This window comes from Hetaerina americana, unplaced genomic scaffold, assembly GCF_022747635.1.
Source record: "Hetaerina americana unplaced genomic scaffold, ioHetAmer1.1.p SCAF_3, whole genome shotgun sequence".
Taxonomy (NCBI): Eukaryota; Metazoa; Arthropoda; class Insecta; order Odonata; family Calopterygidae; genus Hetaerina; species Hetaerina americana.
In genome coordinates, this window is record NW_027286874.1 from 18,001,086 (window position 1) to 18,021,388 (window position 20,303).

At 43.8% G+C, this 20,303-nt stretch overlaps 1 protein-coding gene across 1 annotated transcript in view; it reads right to left on the reverse strand.

Moving 5' to 3' along the window:
- Positions 1 to 20,303, reverse strand: part of LOC139691087 (GATA-binding factor C-like) — a 228,756-nt gene that overhangs the window by 102,337 nt on the left and 106,116 nt on the right. The window contains exon 2 of the mRNA XM_071588832.1: positions 16,422 to 17,750. Within this exon, the coding sequence (XP_071444933.1) occupies positions 16,422 to 17,750 (1,329 nt within the window). The remainder of the gene's footprint in view (positions 1 to 16,421; positions 17,751 to 20,303) is intronic.

Sequence of the window (20,303 nt, forward strand, 5' to 3'; positions counted from 1 at the left end):
TTTTCGAGGCCTCTCGACGCAGTTTCGCCGCCCTTTGTCATTAGATCACATGGAAAGAAAAGGCAAACTGCGGTCGATTGCCAGCTACCCTGAATCCTCCCCGCACCTTCTATATTCCTGCGGGGAGGAAGAGGGTATACGAAGTGAACTGGCCGAGTGAGGCAAAACGCTGAGGTTCAGTAGCGGCGGTGTGGAAGGGAGATGGAACAAGTATCATGCAGGGGCACCTGTAAAACGGAGAAGGGGAGGAAAGGCGGTTCCCGGAACGGTTATTTTATGTGTTTAATGGGATTTGTCGAGGGGGGGGTGGGTTGGAAGTTCGAGGGAGACAGAGCAGGATAGGAAGAGGGGGCAAGTTGAATGGAGGTGCCCTGGGGGTTAGAATGACCGCGGGAAGCGAAAGTGGGAAATGAAAAGGAAGGCTAACCCGAGGGGATGTGGAGCGCGTTACGATAAAAAAATTTGTTTTTTACAACTTGGTAGGCTGAAAAGTGAAGGAGACGACAGTTTGAGAAAGATGCCAGTCTCCCTGAAGACGGGAAGGATGATGGTGAAATGAGTAGAACTTCGACAAAATTTTCGGTGCCTATCAGTGAGTAAATTTAGAATCTTTTGAAGAAGTCATTCCTCCTTTTCTTAGCCCAATGCTATTAAAAGAATAGATCGATTAATGGATGAAATTGCAAAAGACATGTAACATGGCGTTATTGCATCCTGAAACCATACACTTAATATTAAAGATTTAAGAGAATACGACGAAATATAAAATTTTAAATCAGGAAACGGTTGTTACGGGAGTAACTGGAGTTCTGTTTCTGGTGAACTACTTTTGATGCCTTATTTTATTTAATCTAAGTTTCGATAATATTTAGAAGGTAGCAACACCGTGAAGGCATCACACTGCAGGCACCGAACTTGGGACATCATAGCATGGCACCCTTGGCTAACCGTCCTCACCCAGCGCTCTTTGCGGTTCAGTGAGCGGTCAACGGTCTAGGGATTGTGAACCGGGGAGTCAAGTGCTAGTGGCGCAGGGAGCAGGAGTTTAACTGGGCGAGGTTACAACGGACGTGGGTTCAGAATAGAAACCGAAAGAAGGGACGGACATAAAGAAGCGACGAATGCTCTCAAGTATTCTTGGCTGATTGAAAATAACAATATGTTCTTAAAGCGTGAACTTTTGTCTGAAATCAGATATTAAGAAAATAAAATCTGTAAAACGCTGAATGGCGAACTTCTCAAAGTAATGTGACTCACATATGGCTGGTGCAGCGTACAAGAATGAAAAATGGTTTCGTTAAAATGCAAATTATAATAAATATAGAGAAAGATTTATTGATAACTTTCTGTTGATGATTCTAATGATTTCTTTTCGAGACCTAAAATTTTATCTTTCAAATAGAGGTTTAGCATTTCCTTACATGAAGTACATCAATAAAAATATATTTATATGCATAATACCATGACCATTTATCATTGCCTAATACGCCTCACCACGCCCTAACGGGACATTGATGTAGATGTCTCGTATGTATCATCAAATTAAAATCGCTACCTATTCGAAAATTCCAACGCACACAAAATTCCACTCAAAATAGTTGTTTAAACTATACTGTTCTGTGCATTTAAATTACTTCAACAAGGACTCCAAATAATTTAGGTGGGTTATTCAGTTGACCGATTTGATCTCATTGTGCTATTTAAGTATTAAGGGCATCTTCGCAGTGCCTTATAGTCATATGTGAACACAATTTACGTTGCTGACTATGATACATAGTGTTGAAAAATTCGTAACAAGAATATTCTATATGAGCTTTGAAATGACTGGTATTACGTCGCAACAAAAAGCATATAATTTAGAGATATTTCAATAGTTAAGGAAACACTGAAAAAATAATAAAAAATAGTATTTTCTTAGCTGCGAGTATCCTAGTGTCTTATTCAAAGAATCCTTGGTGATTTCTGACAGAAAACTCCTAGGAGAGTCCATAAGGTAGTAAATGACTACTATTCCGGCCTAAGACTATCATTCAAATAAGTGAAGCTTGTGGTCAGTAGGAAGGCGTTTTTTTATAAAAAGATAATAAACTTATTTAATGAAAATTCCTACACGCTCCTTTAAATTTGAATAGGTTCTATTGGGTGGAATAGCATCCTTTTCTTTACGAGGACGATTTGGCAATGAAATACCAATTTAAAATTATAATCTGTTCTTAAAATTTTTAATAATAGCACATGAATACTATCAAAAATTATACCAGTAGAATCGAGCTACGATCAAGTTCAAGTAACCGCTGAAATCGTAAAAGAATCAAGAACGCATCGAAGAAAAGACGCATGAGAAAACATATTTGATGAAGCCGCGCGTAAATCAATATTGTAAGTGAAAAAGGAGAGCATAATGTATGAAGGCCCATTTCATCTAAAATAAGTGCCAAACAACAATAGAACAGAAAAGCATAACGGGGCCTTCCTTCATGACCATCGCTTTGGTTGCCGACGCATGAACGACGGCTGACTTATTTGTACGTGGGAAGTCAGGTTTCACCGTAGTGTAAATCAAGTGCTGGCGTATGTATCGGTGTTACTCTCGGCAATAATTGCGTACGAACGAGAAGGAAGCGGCAAACAGTTGCGGTTTCGCCACAAAGTGGCCGCCGCCAGTGGCTTGAGCCGGCGCGTGTGCTCTTGGTGTGGCGGGTGAGGGAGGGTGGAAGAATGGAGTTAGTAATCAGGCACGGAGTCAAGGGGGAGGAATGACGTTGAATTTTCATGTGAGGGGAAATGGCAGCGAGGGGGCAGGGTGTGATAATCAATTCTCTGAAACGCTGGAATACAGGGGGTGACTAATCATATTAAATATGTTTTTTCCCCCTTTGAGGATCTTTGCCATGAGGAGGGATGAGAAAATTGTTTAAAGATTTGAGAAGGGCTTAAAAGAGACAGGCATGGGTTTTAAGTTTAATGATGAGGTATTACAGAGTGGGTTCATACATTTATACATTTAGCTGCAGGTCAATGGAGTCGTGAGACCCTTTATAAACCGTTCCGGCTCTTATCCGATTTCCATTAATTTCTTATAAATAAAAGAGGTCTTTCAATTGGCTTACTTTATGGGTTTTCTTAATATCCTTTCATTATTCCGGAACTTTTCGCTGGACAGAGTAGAACAGTGGAAACGGATACATATAAAACAAGCCTTCAAAAGGTGAGTCTTGAAGTGATACACAGATAGATTATGATTCTCGCCGCAACTCTCTGAAGTATTATCGATAAACTAGTACACTGACGAGACGCTAGTATTTGTTCTGGAGGAGAAAGGTCTTAAGTGAAAATATGTGCGTGATCCCATTGACGATTGTTAAATGGAGGACTGAGAGAAATGATGATGCCTACTGGTGAGGTGGAGGAAAATGCGAGACTGGCCCACGGAAGTTGGGCAGAAGAGAGAATCGGGCAGAGCAAGATAGATAATTAGGCCTCGTTAATTTTGCCCTTCACCTCCCCCACTCCTTGCTCCACGAGTAGCAATGTAAATTAGCTGCAAAGGGTCACTTCCCTGCCTCCCCTCACTCCGTTCCTCATGAAAACCGGTAAGCTGCTGAGGTCTTGTGGGATGCGATTCGAAGGCAACAGAGGCAATTTTATAGGGCAAAGGACAACAGTAACAGGTAAAACGGAATGGTTCGGCAAGTTATGCAAAGAAAGTTATTTACCGCCCGAAATTTCCCTTCTGATAACCATTGTTTTCCGTTATTTTCCACGATTCAGGACGCGAGAAAATGATACTTTTATAACTATACAAGTTATTATTTTGGGAATAGAAAGTTTAAAAAATAGACTTTATACAATAAAATACACTGCTAAACCTATACATTTGAATAAGCTAATGCTAAATCGCTAAGAAATATTGTAAAGGGTTTTTTCAAAGGAAACTTGAAAACCACATTTCATAGGAAAAGGAAGTTTAAATTTCAATTTTTGCAAGATTTGTCAGACCTTTCGCCATTTATCTTTCGAAATATAGAATATGAAATTAGATTTTAAAATGTTTTTAATTTTCTTGCGAAAGAATACTCCCAAATATTTTGAAATGGAAAAAAAACCATCACACAACGAATTACAATCAGGTGGCAATTTCATTCTAATCATCACTGCATCAGTATAATGAAGGTAATAAATTTCAAAAGCTACCAGGAATGCCTTCTATGACAATCAATTCCCATGCTAATCATGCGGTTGATATTTGGTTACTTCTTTATAAGATTTCTTTCCGCAGGGCCATTAGGTTTGCCCCGATATGCTAAATCGACCCCAAGCCTTTGACATGCATCCCGCTTCGATTTCATTTAGTCATCATTTCGGCTATTTTCCCATTAAGTTGGCACCTCTTTGATGGGTCGGACGGGTCCGACACCCCACCCCCTTCTTCTTCTTCCCTTAAGCGTTTTCCGGAAATCGATGAGGGCGGGCAACGGAGGGTATGGCCGGGGAAAGGGGGGGTTCTGGACTGCTGAAGGGACGGGGTGCCGCGGGAAGGGGGACACGAGAGGGAAGTCAGGGTAGAGCTCGGGTGCTGGGGCGAATGAGGGCTGAGGAGGAGACGCAATCGGATTGTTGGGGGGCGGGGAGGCTAGAATTTGATTATGGTGGGATTTGTGCGTTCGGGCGCCAGCTCGTGGTTTGGGTGGGAATGTCGGGGAGAAGGGCTGATGGTCGGGGAATCGTGCGATTCGGGGGGCGGGGAGGCAAAAAGAGGGGGAGAAGAGACTGCGATGGGGTGTAATTGAAGGGGTTTGTTGGGCCACGCCATGAGAGGGCGGCTGGGGGATGTGTGGGACCAGAAAACGCAGTCACACGTGCGGCGGCAGAGAGGAGCGCGCGCCCCTTAATAAGCGTGGGGGGATGGGGCAGGGAGAAGAGAGGGGCTTGGGGAGGACGGGCCGTTAAGTGTGCCGAGTGTTGGAAACCGAGGGAGGGGGTACAAATAGGCCGACCACAAATTGGTGGCTGAGGGGATGTAAACCGAAGTTGTCTGCTCTTATTAGAGCAGACAAATGACTCGTCACGGATTAGCTCAGCAGCAAAAGGCTTAAGGAGAGAGTAACAAATCAAGGGCTTCATTTTGACGAAGTGTGCAAACTTAAGCTTCAGCGAAAGGTTTGGACGGATTCTGTTTAAACTTCAGTTAGTGTAATTTTGTAGAAGTATAATTATTTTTTCTGTTCTTTAGCGTGAATTCGTGTATTTTCTCGGAGGACATAAATCAAATATTTTTCGCTGCACGAACTTTTAGACGGTGCCAAATTTTCAGAACGATATACCACTTAAGCCATTCCCAAGTACTAAAGATTGCCTATTTCACCGTTTTACGTCTAAATATGTCATTAGTTCAACATTTAATCTGTAATATTTCTCTTTTTTCTGATGATTTTTTACTGATACTATTAAATTTTATGAATTCATGATGTCCGACGTGACGCCTTAAAATTATTATTTTATATGAAGACATGGAAACGCAGGGAAGTGTGGCGTCTTTTAAAAGCAAGAAATTCACCTTGTTGTTCGTTGAATAATTGTACAAGTAGTAAATTAACTGAACGCAAAACACCTCAACCTGAGGATTAATTTTAGGGTCCTTTTTGTAAATAAGCTCGCAAGAACTTAAGGTTTAGATGTGGAAAAAGCGAATCAAATTTGGCGGCATGGAGGGATGAATACCTATTGCGTGCCGAGTTGCCAGACGCTGCATACAAAAAAATGGAGAAATGTATTCGATGCGATGAGTGCATTAAGGGAGAGTCATGGTACGTGGGACAACTTGAAGCCGGAAAATCGTGGAAGGGCCTTGCATTCCGAATTCAGATGCATCTATCAACCCGTGGGTCGGCATATTAGAAATATATGCATGTTGGGTGAAAGTGCAACTACCAATGTAATTAATTATAATATATTCAAAATAATTAGGATATTAATGAAACATTCATTGGCAAAGGTAAATATATTTAAAACACCGGAATCAATATTCTCAATAGCTCACAAAGCTCGAAAATAAGGTTAACAATTGCAGTTTAAGAGAAAACAAAATCATTCCGGAATGATGATTTGCAATGCCGTCATTATTCAATCAAATGAGTTGTTTTGAAGAGATGTGACAATCATAATCCAGTTGATAATGCCGAATCGGAGACTGAGCGCAAATTAAAGGTGGACATATAGTACAGAATCGAGTAAAACGGGCAAGCCGGCAGAAAAAGAGAGGAACAGGGAGTTGACAAATATGGAGAGGGTTTGTGGTGCGCTGGAAGAGAAAATATGGCGTGGGAATGGAGAAGAGCAGAGGAATGGGAGAGAGAAGCTGTGTTTCCCACTCCCCCCCATAAAACCCGCCCTTCCCCCGTGCTCAGAAGGGAGGAGAGAAGGGACGAAGAGGCGGGGCGATACGAGGGTGCGGTTACCATGGCAACCGTAGGGACCCGCAGACGGGAGATGCATTATCGCGCATGTCGACTCGGTTACGGAACCACCAACCCCACCTTCTCCTACCCCCCCCCCCCACTCTCTCGACACCCACAACCTCCGGCACCCCGCGCGCCCCTCACACTCCTCCCGAAACTCTCGACTAAACACGAGCCCTTTCCACACGCCGCTGCCGCGACACAAACAACCCGAGTTAGAAGGATTCTCTCGAAAATGCCGTCGGCCAGCTTCAACCGACTCTATTAAAACGAGGCCGATGAGCATAAGTTATTCGACGACGGAAACGACCGTGGGAAAAATTTGGCTCCTGAGTAATAAAATGTTCTTTGAAAATTCAAAATTCGATTTTCAAAATGATGCTATTAAGAAATATTTAGCCCTCTTATTATTAATTCATGTATGAATGCGGATCATATGAAATTCAAGTTGTTCATTAATGGAGATTGTGGAGCATAAAAACACAACTATACATAATTATATATATATATATATATATATATATATATATATATATATATATATATATATATATATATATGTGTGTGTGTGTGTGTGTGTGTGTGTGTGTGTATATATAAATCACACAGACAAGGTCGTGATATTTCAAAGATCTCCGCACATAACGTTTTGTTACATATCTTTTACACTAGAATCTTTCGCACACTTAAAGAGTATTGAAAAAAATCCAGAGCCACCTTAAATATCTCTCTTTAAATCGAAGACAATTAGATAGGTACTAATAAATAAAAATATATATGTACAGTATGTATTATACATATGATTTATTATTGTGTGTGAATTTCACACACCGTCGGGCTTGGTACTCGGGTGAATTCTACCATCACCTACCAAACCGACATTGGGGTTGATTACTGTGTTTATGGTTTATATATATACATATATGCACACTGACATGCTACCTTAAAAACCATTTTGTAGCATGAACCATGAAAGAGCGGACGTTTCCGTTATATAATTGCAGAATGTATTATAATTACGATTTCATACATCGAAATGGAAGAGTATATTAACCTTAATTAGGCTAAGCAAAAACCGGGATTAATTGCTAGTATCATCGCCAAACTCTAGCAGAGATGAGCCAACGCGCAAATTTTTACACTCTCGCCTTTGTTGCAGAAGGCTCGCATTAATTTTCAAGAAAACTTTTTCAAGAAAAGACAAGGACGAATAAAAATTCGTTTCGGACAATTTACGACGGTAAATTGCTTCGTAAAAGTGCTAGTTGGACGTAATTAACTATCGCACCGTGTTTCACAATTGAGAACGTCGTAAATTAATTGGGCTGAGTTGCTATGGAGTTCAGAAATAATCAAGAGGGAGAGCGAGAGTAACTCCTTGAAGATTGTCACGCTACGGCAGATTGATGACGCCCATGGATTGAGCAAGCTCCATCGTGCCTCTATTCTATAGTCTACCTTTGCTTTCATTTCTCTCTCTCTCTCTACGGGTTGCAAAACGATTTTTTTTAATATCCCTACCAAGTGAGAAATTAAGTCATGCATTCATACTTCTTTTGATATATGCTGTACTTCGTATTCCAGAATATTTCGTAGCATACTCTGCCAATACCGTTTTATCGTTTGAAACCGAAAGACAATTTTCAGCTAAGATGGCTTGGAACGCGATACCTATATTGAAACAATGAAGTACTTAGCTTATAGGAGGAATAATGAGCATCACCGATCTTAAAGTATCGTAGTAAGCCACCCCTTAACAATTTAGAATCCGACTTGTCAAGAACAAATGTATTTACAGCATCATGTGTCATTGGGAGCTGCAACAATAAAAATGGGTAGTACATTGACAGGAAGCCATTACATGAAACGAATGCGCAACTCGGGAAGTTAGTTGGAGGAAAATTACTTGAATGACAGAACTTCTACATTAAAATGCGTAAATGTCCATTCTACTGCATTCAAGTGCTTCAACGCGGGACATTTATAATCCTCAAGTCCTGCAGCCTCCAGGCAATGTCGAATGAAGGGAAACGTTCTCTCTCGTCAATTCTGCCTCCTTTTTATTTTTTCCTTCGCGTTCTTCGTCTCCGCTTTTAATTGCGTCCCCGTCTTTACCTGCCGTCGTCACTCAAAAAAACGGACAAGAGTGACATGGCGGGCGAGCGGGATATTTATTCATCCTTTCCGCTGGGAACGGGGCGTCACGACGCGACGGCTACGTTGGGCGCTCCCATTAAAGCGGGCCGCAGAGGAGACGGCTGAAAAGAGAGGAGAGGTGCGTCGCGCAACATGATATACACGGACTTAAGACACGCGTTGACGAATGCGAGCAAAAATCTTTCTCACGCATTTCTATCCGCTATCAGCGGCGGAGACAATGTGCCGGGTGTCGCTATTTCCCGCTCCAGCCTCAATCCAGATGACGGGGAGTAGGGGATGGTGATGGGGGGAGTGGGGTGGGGATGCGCACGTACGTTCGTATGCACGTCGGGTGTAGGTGGCGCGAATATCGGCTGCAGGGCCGATTGATGGACGCCGCGGACAGATCGAGGGGGCAGTGCATAGGGGAGAGTGAGAGGGGAAAGGAGGGACTGCTGGCGGTTAGCGGTGGGCTGTGGTCGACATAAATCTCTACCGCTATGACGGCGGGGCACGGTGAAGAGCGGTCGCTTGGCGACTTTGAGTCGAGCAATACCTACCTACCCTCCGGTGATTTCTACATGTATCGCACCATCAAAAAACTGCCAGGAGAGAAAATAAATATGGATTGAATGAGAAATATTTCAAGTTTCACAATTGTAAACGAAACTAAAATTTACCTAGGCTTAAATTTCCACATGAGGCATTAAATCAGTTATTTGAAGTGAATGTCGTGACTCAAAATTAAGACACAGGATTTTTTTATTTAATGGCATGCGTGGGACATTTTGACTCGGATTTTCTTAGAAATGTTTTCCATTGCCCTCTATCAACAATTTATCATTTTGATTCAGGACAAATACAGCTTGATTTACCCGTTATTAGGTCCATTAAATTGAAGAGAGATAAATTTAAAAGAATTTATCATGGCTTTTATTTTCGTGACTAATTTTTGAAAAAAATCTATCAGAAACCTCATACGTGGCTGGTATTAATTTTAACCGCAGTGAAGTATGGGGCTATTTACAAGTAACACTTCAATCAACAACAAAAATTTAGTGAAAATAGTATCATGAAACGTTACCCTATATTAATAATTTCACTGAGACGTGTTTCAAAGAAGTCTCCAACTGGATGGTCCTGCATGTACTTGAAGGTAAAATCAAGCCTTGGGCATTTATCGGACGATGTTCGCGGTGCATCAAGACGCTTCGTAGGGAAACAATCTCAGGACCTTTCTTTTCGAAAGAGACCACCGTAGACATGGAAATGGCGCTGGAGATGCTGTTAATATCCGGATATCAGGGACCAGCGCTTTAGTCCTACCGGAATTATTACCTTGAAGTAGTCACGTTCGTCGACTAAGAAATCTAGTAGGTATTGCTCCCATGCTCGGGAGAAAATGTTCACTTAATTATTTCTTCGGAATTGCGAAACTAACTTCAGAAGTTGCTTTTGAAGAGTTATTAAGGTTAGCTGAAAACGTCACTGAAGGATGCAATACAGAAATATGCCTGCATTTAAAAATTGAGAAACAGCAGAGCCAGGAAAACATAAACATGAATATTGTCAAGACTTAAATATTTTTTAGAGCTCACAATAAGATGTCTCCTCAAGCTGTTTTGTCATTTTAAGCGTATCAAATTGAAGAAAATTAAATCTTTTTATGAAGTGTGACTTACCGAAATCACATTCCAATTAAAATAACTCCTAATTATATTATCATTCTCATTTTACGTTTACGCGGCCTTATTTAGCACTCTTCGGGCGTTTCACTCGAAGAACTCATTATATGACGAACTAGTCCCTTTTCCAAAGAGCTTATACAATGCCTTGAGTACGGTTTCAATTGCTTTTTTAGAAATATCAGAGCATCTCACCATTTTAGATAAAAACTCTTTATACTAGATAATTTATTTGAGTTTGCAGAAACTCTTATACTTATGTTTTATATCACCAAGAAAGCCAGATGGGTATCGAGTCGAACGCGTTCCTCATAGTATAGAGCATATTGGTCGGACTGTATCATAAGGTACACGACGAGACTTCACGCCAAATGCCTCCATCTACTGAAAATATCATTGGGAAGGTAATACGAGGTGAAGGCGCAGCAATGAGTTGCGCGAGTGGGGAGGCAGAGGGGGACACTAGAAGGATCTCGAACATTTCGAAGAGACTGGATGCTGCGACATAGTGACGCCCACGTATGGGCGAACGTCAAAGAGCGAATGTCGGGCGCTCAGGGATGGGTACAGGAGTAGCAAAAAAAACCGTTTAAGCATGGAGTAGTTGGTGTAAGCTTCACGGAGAGGGAAGAGTAGAAAGAATCAAAGAGAGCCCTGGGGGATGGGAAGAGTTAGTATGGTAGAGAAATCGAATGACCCGAGCAAAAAATAAAAAATATTTAAAGAGAAACACGAGGACAGGACACAGAGACATGGGGGAAGAACGAGTCTCACCACCCCTCTTTACACGGCACAATGCTGTAGCGAAGACAAGTCGGGGAGACTCTCATGAACTCTTACAAACGCTTTATGGCCACATAAACACGGTCGTATAAAACTGATTTAAAACTGCCTACCGAATACTACTTCATCAAATCCACTATCCTCAAATCTTCCTTTATATACGATCGTCCGATTGTGGAGGACACAGGAACGAGAGGAGGGAAGACAATTGACGATATGTATCACGGCGTACGTAATCTGCTAGCATCTCGGCGGATGCTCTTAAGCAGAACCAGATAGGCCATTAACTCGGAATGTAGCACTCCACTTACACGCTTACGACCACCGTCAACACAGGCAGAGATACAGTCACACATATCGCGTCAGAAGTACTCTGGTGAGTTCGGCGGCAGTAAAAAAATCAATTTTTTTCATCCTTTGAAATAAAACGCTAATTGAAATTGGCAAAAAATTACCGGAATACAAACACGGTGATTCATTTTGTAGACAAATTTATCACAAGAAAGAGGAAGCGATGCGACCTCTGCCAATCAAAGCGGAGAAAATAAGAATCATCATAAACATAGTCCATTCCCGAAATGCAGAAGAAAACATCCTTAGAGCGAAAAGCAAATCGGCAGTCAGTTTCAAGTAATGAAACTGACATATCTCCATATTTTCATCGTTATCGCCTAATATTTTCGACATTCTTGACAGTATTATCAGTTGAAGGTGTGAGTCAGTGTCAGTGAGTGTTCTGAGGATGACTGCCCGCGGTGGAGGATAGGAAGTGGGAGGATTAAAGGTATAGGGGACTTGGGTCGAGTTGGGAGAGGCGGATGGATTGAGGTAAGGGAGGGGAGAATTGGGAGCGGGAAGCGAAGAGAAGAGAGGGGAGAGGGTGGACCTGCTCCCAGAAGCGGGGGTGGTTACGAGGAGAACTCGGCGGCGGTCGTGGATCGATGTGCGGCAGAGCAGGGGCCACCGCGGTTGGGAGGTGGTGCGGGAGGAGAAACGGGGAAGCCGGGGACGTGGTGAATGAGGGGGTGGGAAGGAGAGGAAGGAGGGAGGATAAGGCGAGTGGGAGTGCAATGGGGTGGTGGGCTAGTGTTTGTGGAGGGTGGAAGAATCCTACTCCTCATACCCCCTCCCCCACACAGCGATTCACCCTACCCCTCATCCACGGCCATTGTCATCGATTACGGGGCCGCCATTCCACCCTCACCTCGCCCCTCACGGTGGTTCAACCTCCCCCTCTCCCTTTATCTCTCTCCCCGCACTCCCTTCTCTACCGTGCCCGCTCCAGTTGCTCCCCGCGCTTACGCGAAGGGATCTTCCCTCCCGCCGGTCGGGGAGAGGGTGGATTTCCGGCGAGGAGAGACACCGTGAGCTTCGCGGCATTGGGTTCCGATGGCCTCCCAAGTGTTTTAAATGCAAGCACTTGCCCATTATTGCGATGATTTTAAATGGCACAGAAACACGGGTTAAGTTTCCGCCGATTGGAGATCTTTACAGGGTCGTGAAACGCTGAAAAGACACGCAACCAATAGTTTTTCTCGAACGCAGACTGTCTCTGATATCAAGTCTTTTATACAGTTTGAATCCTAAGACAATTGGGTTCCGCTTAAACATGCATGATATTTTTATAGATAAGTGAAATATTTCCAAAAATACATACTTTCGAAAAGATATTATCTAGTGCCCAGAAAATCTATTATTTCCATTTAAATCTTGCATGTGTTTTTCCATGCACAGAAATTCTTATAGACCAGGTGTATCTTGAAACCAATTAGCGATGTTTTCATAATGTATCCTGTGGGAAGTGACTTTACTCATCTTAATATCCATCCTTGTAGCTGTTTTACTAAATGCTCAAAATACTTGTATTTACGCACCTTAGGCATTATTTCTAAAAAATTTTTTACACAATAATTTCTATTTGGTAGTTGTCGTTGGTAAGGATACTTTAATGTATTGTAATCAATAGATAGCATATGACTTGATTCGTCTAAAACGCTTTACGTCTTCTAGCAGGAAGAATCAAGTGAATACGTTCATTCAGCGTGGTGCAGGAACTGTGCTAAGAACCCGAATTGTGAGTGTGGTGTCCCCCGAACCGGAGTTCCGCTTTAGGAGCCGCTCTCGCAGATAGTTTAAGCGAAGCCGTCGTCCACTCGCAAGATATACATCAGGGGATATTCGAGCGGCGGCGCCTTGGGGTGGCTTTTCGCCAATTATAATTCTTTATTAAACGAGGTCAATGCTCGGGCCGACCGTGGAAATCAGGCCCCTCGAACGGATCGATAAAGCACATTGATTCCAAGGAAACTATGTACTAACTGTTTGAAAGGAGGGAAACAAAAGATGTATGTTTCCCTTTGATGTTGAAGTATATGGTGAGTCGTGCCCTACTCCTCACCTCGAGGGTATTTGCGTTACGCAGCGATGAACCACGAACGATAATGTCACGGGCATAGACGGTTCGACTCCTGAGAATTACTTTCCCGTACCTCAGTGTGTGACCAAGCATTGCCTCGACAGAAAATTTCGCCTAATTGGAGGCTCAAAGATCATGGGCAGCGTTAGGAAAATACAAGTGATAGTCAAAAGGCGAACTAAACGAGTCGAAGGGTGGCAATTATATATCGACCAATCGACTTCCAGAGGGATTAATTTTCCCGGAGGGAGAAAAGGAGCGGACGAGAAGTTAAACCTGCAATTTGGTCGTAATCAGAATAATTTCTCGATTAAACTCCTCCCACAACGGGACATGCGATTACGCCTTCAAAGCACGTAATTACGGACAAATTTGTTTGCCCGTTCCTTTACGCGCCCCTTGCCACGTTTCCTCCAACAAAGGAGGACTGAAAAGTAGAGGCGCGGCGAGCCGTGCAAACAACTCATTTAAAAAAATAATCCAGGGGGCGTTAATTCCGCGGAAAGCGATGAGCATCGTGTTAGTATTCAGCTAAGGCCACCACTTTCTGGCCTACGCAGTTAACGGTCAAGACATTCATTGCACTCTTTCTCCCTCTTTCCCTTTGTCTAAGTTGACGAAAGTGAAAGCTCCAGACAGCCCACAAAAAACAAGGAGTGTAGGAGAAGGGGACGACGTAAAAACCAGAGGGTTTTTATTTCCAGTACGTTGTTGCCGATCTACAGGGACGAACGGACGGACGTTTTCCTACGGTCACATCCTCGAAAACAATGGGGGAGGATATTCGTAATGTGCACCTCCTTTCTTCCTTTGTTTTTATATTCCTTCTCTCATTGGGGAGCTCGGTTTTCTGACCGTACTAAGCGCAAGTCCTTTCAGTTTTGCAAGACGGAATAAGTGGGAATAAATGGAAATATAAAGGGAAACGGAAGCCAGGTACCAACCCCGAAGACTGGCCCCTAGTCTAACTGGATGTCGAGGAGGCATTGTAATTTCCAATGGTGGCAAGTGCAGAAACGGAGAGACTGTAAAAGGGACGAAAGAAGGGAGGGCAAGGAGAAAATGGTTGGGCGGAAGAAAGAAAGAAATGGGAGAGGTGTGAGTAACGTGTGAGGGAGGAAGAGAGAGCGGGGAGATAGTCGTTGGAGAAGGCCGGGAACACAGCCGTAATTATTACGTAAACCAGCCGTGGGAAGGATATTTTGTGAGGTGGCGGGCGGGAAGATTGAGGACGATGCCGAGACGGATATGGAAGTGGAGGACTCTACGGAAGGATTAAGGTAGATGCAGCGGAAGATCCGCTGTCAAAAACATGGACGTTAATTTTCTGGATTGGACTCTTTTCTATCATGTAGGTGGTGAAATGTAAATATAACCTCGGTATTTTTTTGGAATCACCACAATCGGCGGGCAATAGTGAGAGAAAGCTCGTGAATTTTGGAGAAAAGGCCTAGGGATCAATTATAAAACGTACCCACGACAACAATGGAATGCCGCCTTTGGCGATGAATTTTTAAGAATACCCGTCAAGCTGGGAGAAATACTTATGTGGCAAACGGGGTTCATGTGATTCAAAGAGCAAGAAAGACCCAATTAGAGAAGAGTAAATTCTTTCCATTCCAATGATGTAAATCTATTTTTTGTATGCGACCGAACTCGCGGTCTAATGATCTTATAACCTTGACTGCAGTTGCCGGTTGAAATTGAAATTTCGCCGTTCCATCTTTTTCAAGAACGCGGAGTGTTCGTAAAAAAAAGGAAGTCATCCATGGTGGTGGAATGTATGGCTTACGAATTGTTCACATCGACTTCCACACGCTCATAGGTTACATCGAGAACCTGGCTGGGTCTTTCTGACACGAAATAATACTGAAGCGGCTGTTCAATCTGTCTCCTCCTGTCCGCAATACTACATTTTTGCTTTTCTATAAACTGCACATTACACACTGGGTGAAATCGATTTACTCGAATAAAAAAACATTTAAATTGTGATCACAAAATAAGCAAAGAAATGTTAAACAAAGCAAACACACAAAAATAAAAATAATTGTTACTTAAAAATTACGAAGGCAAATTCAAATGGCCAGAATGTTAATTTCGGACCATTTTTCAACGAAATAAGTAACAAATAATAGGGTATTAGTAGGTTTAGTATTATAATCTTCAGATAAGAAAAAATGGAAGAAAAAATAAATTTAAAAATAATATACCAGTGCACATAACATGTTTGATAAAACATAATATTCTTCTGATTGTTCATTTTCTGCGGTTAATATTATTTTCATGTTGCAGAATCCCAAGTCAAGTAAAAACGGCGTTATCTGGTATCATCTCATGGCTTATTATTGTATCAAGAATACTTGTAAAAGGTACATGATTACTTCTTAAATAGTCTTTTTAGACTTCCTTTAATCCGTTAAATTCACTTATTTAGAATTATTTTTTCCAAATTCGCACCTAAAATAAGATGACCACCGTTTATTCTAAATAGAAAATTAGTATTTTAGACGCCTACATCCTCGCGACAAAGATAAAGTTAACGCCCCAAAGTCATGTTAACGAGTTTAGTAATGTTATGTCGACGGCGACCGAGCCACCGACCGATTCCCCCCGGCGAAAGACATCCACGTGTAACAAGAAACGAGGTCTTCATGAAAAATGAGTACGAAAAGAGGTAGAGTATGAGATGGGCGACAGAAATAACTCGCAAATTTGCAAACTAATCAAGCGTAAAACCGGATGATTAACCCTCGATTCATCATCGTAAGATACGAGGGAATCATTCGATGATTGGGCAGAAGCATAGAACGAGACGGCCCATCTCCATCTCCCAGTTGGTAAAAAAAAATTTCCAAGCATTTCGCCTCGAATTCTTGTGGGACGTCTTCCGCCGAAGCTCGCGAGCGCATTTTCGTCCTTCCGGGGGCTGAGTGGCCTTACCGGCGCTGGACCTCGACTTAGTCCTCGGCTTGGACGGCTGCTGCTGCTGCTGTTGGAGTGACTTGGCGCCGAAGACGGCGGCGGCGGCGACCGCGGCAGCCGCCGCCGCGTGGTGGGGGTGCGGATGGTGCGGATGGTGGTGTGGATGGTGGAAACCCGGGTGATGGTGATGGGGGTGCTGGTGGAAGCCGTGATGGAGTGGGTAGTGGGGGTGGAAACCGCCCCCGGCGCTACCGCTCCCAACCTCCGTGGACGACGCGGAGGAAGAGGTCGGTGACGCCGAAGGGGGTGGCGGGAGCGGCGCCGACGCCGACGAGGGACCGTTGGCGGCGACGGCGGCGGTGGAGGACGAGGAGGACGCGTGGAATGAGGAGGAGGTGGAGGAAGGGTAGTGTGGGGAGGCGTGTTGTGGGTGGTGGCCCTGCTGCGATGCCATCATACCGGATGCCCCTCCGCCCCCTTGCTGCTGCTGCTGTGGCTGCTGCATGTGCTGTGGCTGATGTATCTGATGGTGTTGGCCGTGGAGCTGCTGCTGGTGTTGTTGTTGTTGTTGGTGCTGCTGTTGGGACGGGAGGTGGTGTTGGCCGGAGAGGCCGTGGTGCGCCAGGGAGGAGGAGGGCTGGTGGAGGTGCGGGGAGGTGGAAGGGTCGGCGCCGGGAGGGGTCGAGGATGTGGAGGACGCGGAGGAGGCGGGGAGGCCGTTGTGGGCGCCCAATCCCCCGCCGACGCCGAACGCCGAGCTACCTTCTCTGGGCTTGGAGCAGTTGGAGAGCGAGAGGGACGAGGCCGTCAACATCGTGGGCTTCACGTCCACCTGCTGCTGCTGCGGTGGCTGCTGGGACAGGTAGTCCCCGGAGGAGGCGCTGCCCTGGCCACCGCCGCCCACGGAGGCGGCCGCCGAGGAGGCCCCGGCCGAGGCGGCGTCCGGGGTCGCGTCCTTGGGTGGAGTCGGTGGGAAGCTGAAGAGGTGGTGGTGGTGCGGGGAGGAGTGCACGCCTCCGCCGCCCCCGGGGGAGGCGTGAGGCGGGGCGTGGGGCGAGGACTGGGGCTGCTGCAGCTTGGAGAAGGGCGACGTGGAGGAGGCGGGTGTGGAGGAGGGCGTGGAGGACGGGGTGGTGGAGGTCGTGGAGGTGGTGGGCCCGGCGCCCCACACCGAGGTCGAGGAGGACGATGGGGCAGAGGAGTGGTGCGGGTGTGGGTGGTGGGGAGGAGGAGGTGGTGGTGGGGGCGGCACCATCGCCTTGGCCGAGTCCGAGAGCCACGGGTGCAGGGGCGTGTGGAAGTGCGGGCGGCACACCTGAGGCGCCGCGGCTGCCGACATTCTCGCCGCTGAAGGAAAGAAAGGAGAAAAGCATGAGTTGTACACTTTTAACTCGGTATTAATATATCGATTTCCAAAATAAAGCATTATTATCAAATATAAAGAGCGGCACGGTATTTAGAGTATTTTCCTGACGACCAGAGGGTTCCAGGTTTAAAATTCTTGCTTCATTCACCGATGTGGACCTCCCGTTATACCTGGCTGTTTTTTATTACTCTGAACATATATCTCTTGGACACCGCAGGTGGCAAGGCGGAGGCATCCCATTCTGAATTGACGAATTTCAAACTTCTTACGGCTTTGCATTTTAGCTTTACAGTAACCTTTAAGACCAAGGTTCGTGTTGACATTATATTTTAACTAAAAATTCTAAAAGCATTAAAATCGTCCGTAGGAAGTAAACCAGTAATTGTACTTGGAGTGTTTTATATTTTAATCCAAGTCTTCTCGAATGTATCCTGTAATCAAGGGCAATTTCATCATTGTGAATGGTGGAAAGAATTTCCTCCGATGAGAACCGTGAATATAGAGTAAATATGAGATTTCCCACGTTATTATTGCCTCCAAAGTACATTAAACCTTGAAAGGTTGAAGGGAGTGAATTCGGTTATCAACTGAGCATGATTTGGAAACAAGTTTTTGTTACTTTATGATAAAATGTGAATTAAAATACTGTTTCCTAGAACAATTATTTCCTCAAAAGTGTCATACTCCATATTGCATTACATTCGCTCGGGAATTTCATTCAAACGACCTCGGTATTACCAATTCTAAACTCCCAATCCCCAAGCATTGACTGATTTATTTCATAATTCATATGAAGCGCATAGCGTAATTGGGCAGCCGAATGGATGTAAAGCAGAGCCTTCCTCGTTTTATGACCGTTTCCTCTCTTTTTGAAGCGAAACGAGAATATATTTCCAGAATTTTCCATGCCATTGAAACCGAAGTGGGAAAGTTTTCCATGCGAAAGTGGAAACCTAATTTCCACGGTAAAAATTCACTTTCGTGGCCAACGGCCCAAGAATAGGATTCTAATTGAAGTCGAGGCTTAATTTTCATTAATTGTGTTACACATTTCTAAAATCTACGCAACGCATTACGAAATATGGTATTCAAGGTAGGGAACAGACTACTAGTTGGACTTATATCAGAAAACCAGATAATATTTTTCTCTCAAATTATCAACAACTCTCAGGTTGAGCAGTATTCTTAAACGAAGATGACAGAGAAGACTAACTGAATTCAGTAACCTCCACCAAAGAAAAGAATAATGATTTGAATGCAATTTTACTCCATTAAAACACTATTTTTTACGCGATCCACGGTTTTTCATCTTGAAAAACTTCTCTCCATACGGAAATTCTAAATTCTCCTCAAGGTACATGTTGGCACGTTTTGCCTCTTTTCCATGATCCTTCAAGTACTTCCATGGGCTTTACTAAGTCATCACGTGTAAAAATGTGGGAATTGTTTATTTAGCTCACATGCTTGGTAGTCAAATATCGCAAGACGATTGTTGCACACGACTTCAACGACCGTGTTCTGTTGACGGGTAGCGTTGTTGCTGAACTCAAGTTATTAATGCCAAAGGTACCTAACGAGCACTACCTATCACCAAGTTCGAGAAGTAACTGTAAAGACGCATCACTGCCAGCAAATCCTGAATCAGATCAGGACGGACGACATCACAATCGACCCCTAAATGGAGAAGATATTCGGCGTTCGCTTCAGTTCGAGAGCCACGCGACGCGGCTTGGCACGGGTCAGATCAAACGTGACGCAGAATGATGATGGCACGCTCTCTCGGTAGGACTGCTACCCTAGAGGAGAAAGTCACCTCAAAAAATGGACTTGCCTTCCCGTATCGATCCAATCTTAAATTTTCACTCGAATTTATCTTATTTGTCGCATTTTTTCCTGCGAATGATTTGTCGCATATTATATCCTTAGGAAAGGAAACTGAAAAAATCGGTGGGACACTTCACTTTCCAAGAATGAGACCATGATGATAACACCGCAAAAAATGCATAAATGTGCATGTTTATCATTTTTTGTCTTCAAAATTGAAGAGGTCTGAGTTATCCCTCATTGGCAGACTTGTTTCAAGAACAACTACAAAGCGATCGGCGAGATTCACAAAAAGGATTTGCACGGAAAAACTGAAACCTTCAGTGTAACTATATGAATGAATTAATGGTATCCTGCAGCGTGAGGCCGCATTTATTTGCCATAAAAAATAGCCGGGAAAGACGGAGTCACAGGAAGTGGAATGCAACTAAACCATTTTTTTCTTCAGAGCGTTATCCAATATTCACTGTTGGATAGGGGGGATACCACTACGACTTTATGTGCTTTCAACATAATTATGATCTATTAAGTGAACTAGTTTGAGAAAATAGCGCAGTGACAAAATAAAAAGAACGAACGGAAGTTACTTATTCGTAGAAATTACAAGTATAAAAAAATTGCCAAATAAATTGGCGTTCCGTGGACGACTGTGCACCTCTCATTTACGGTGGAAAACGGTGTAAAAATCAAGGTCCTGCCTTAAACTTTGA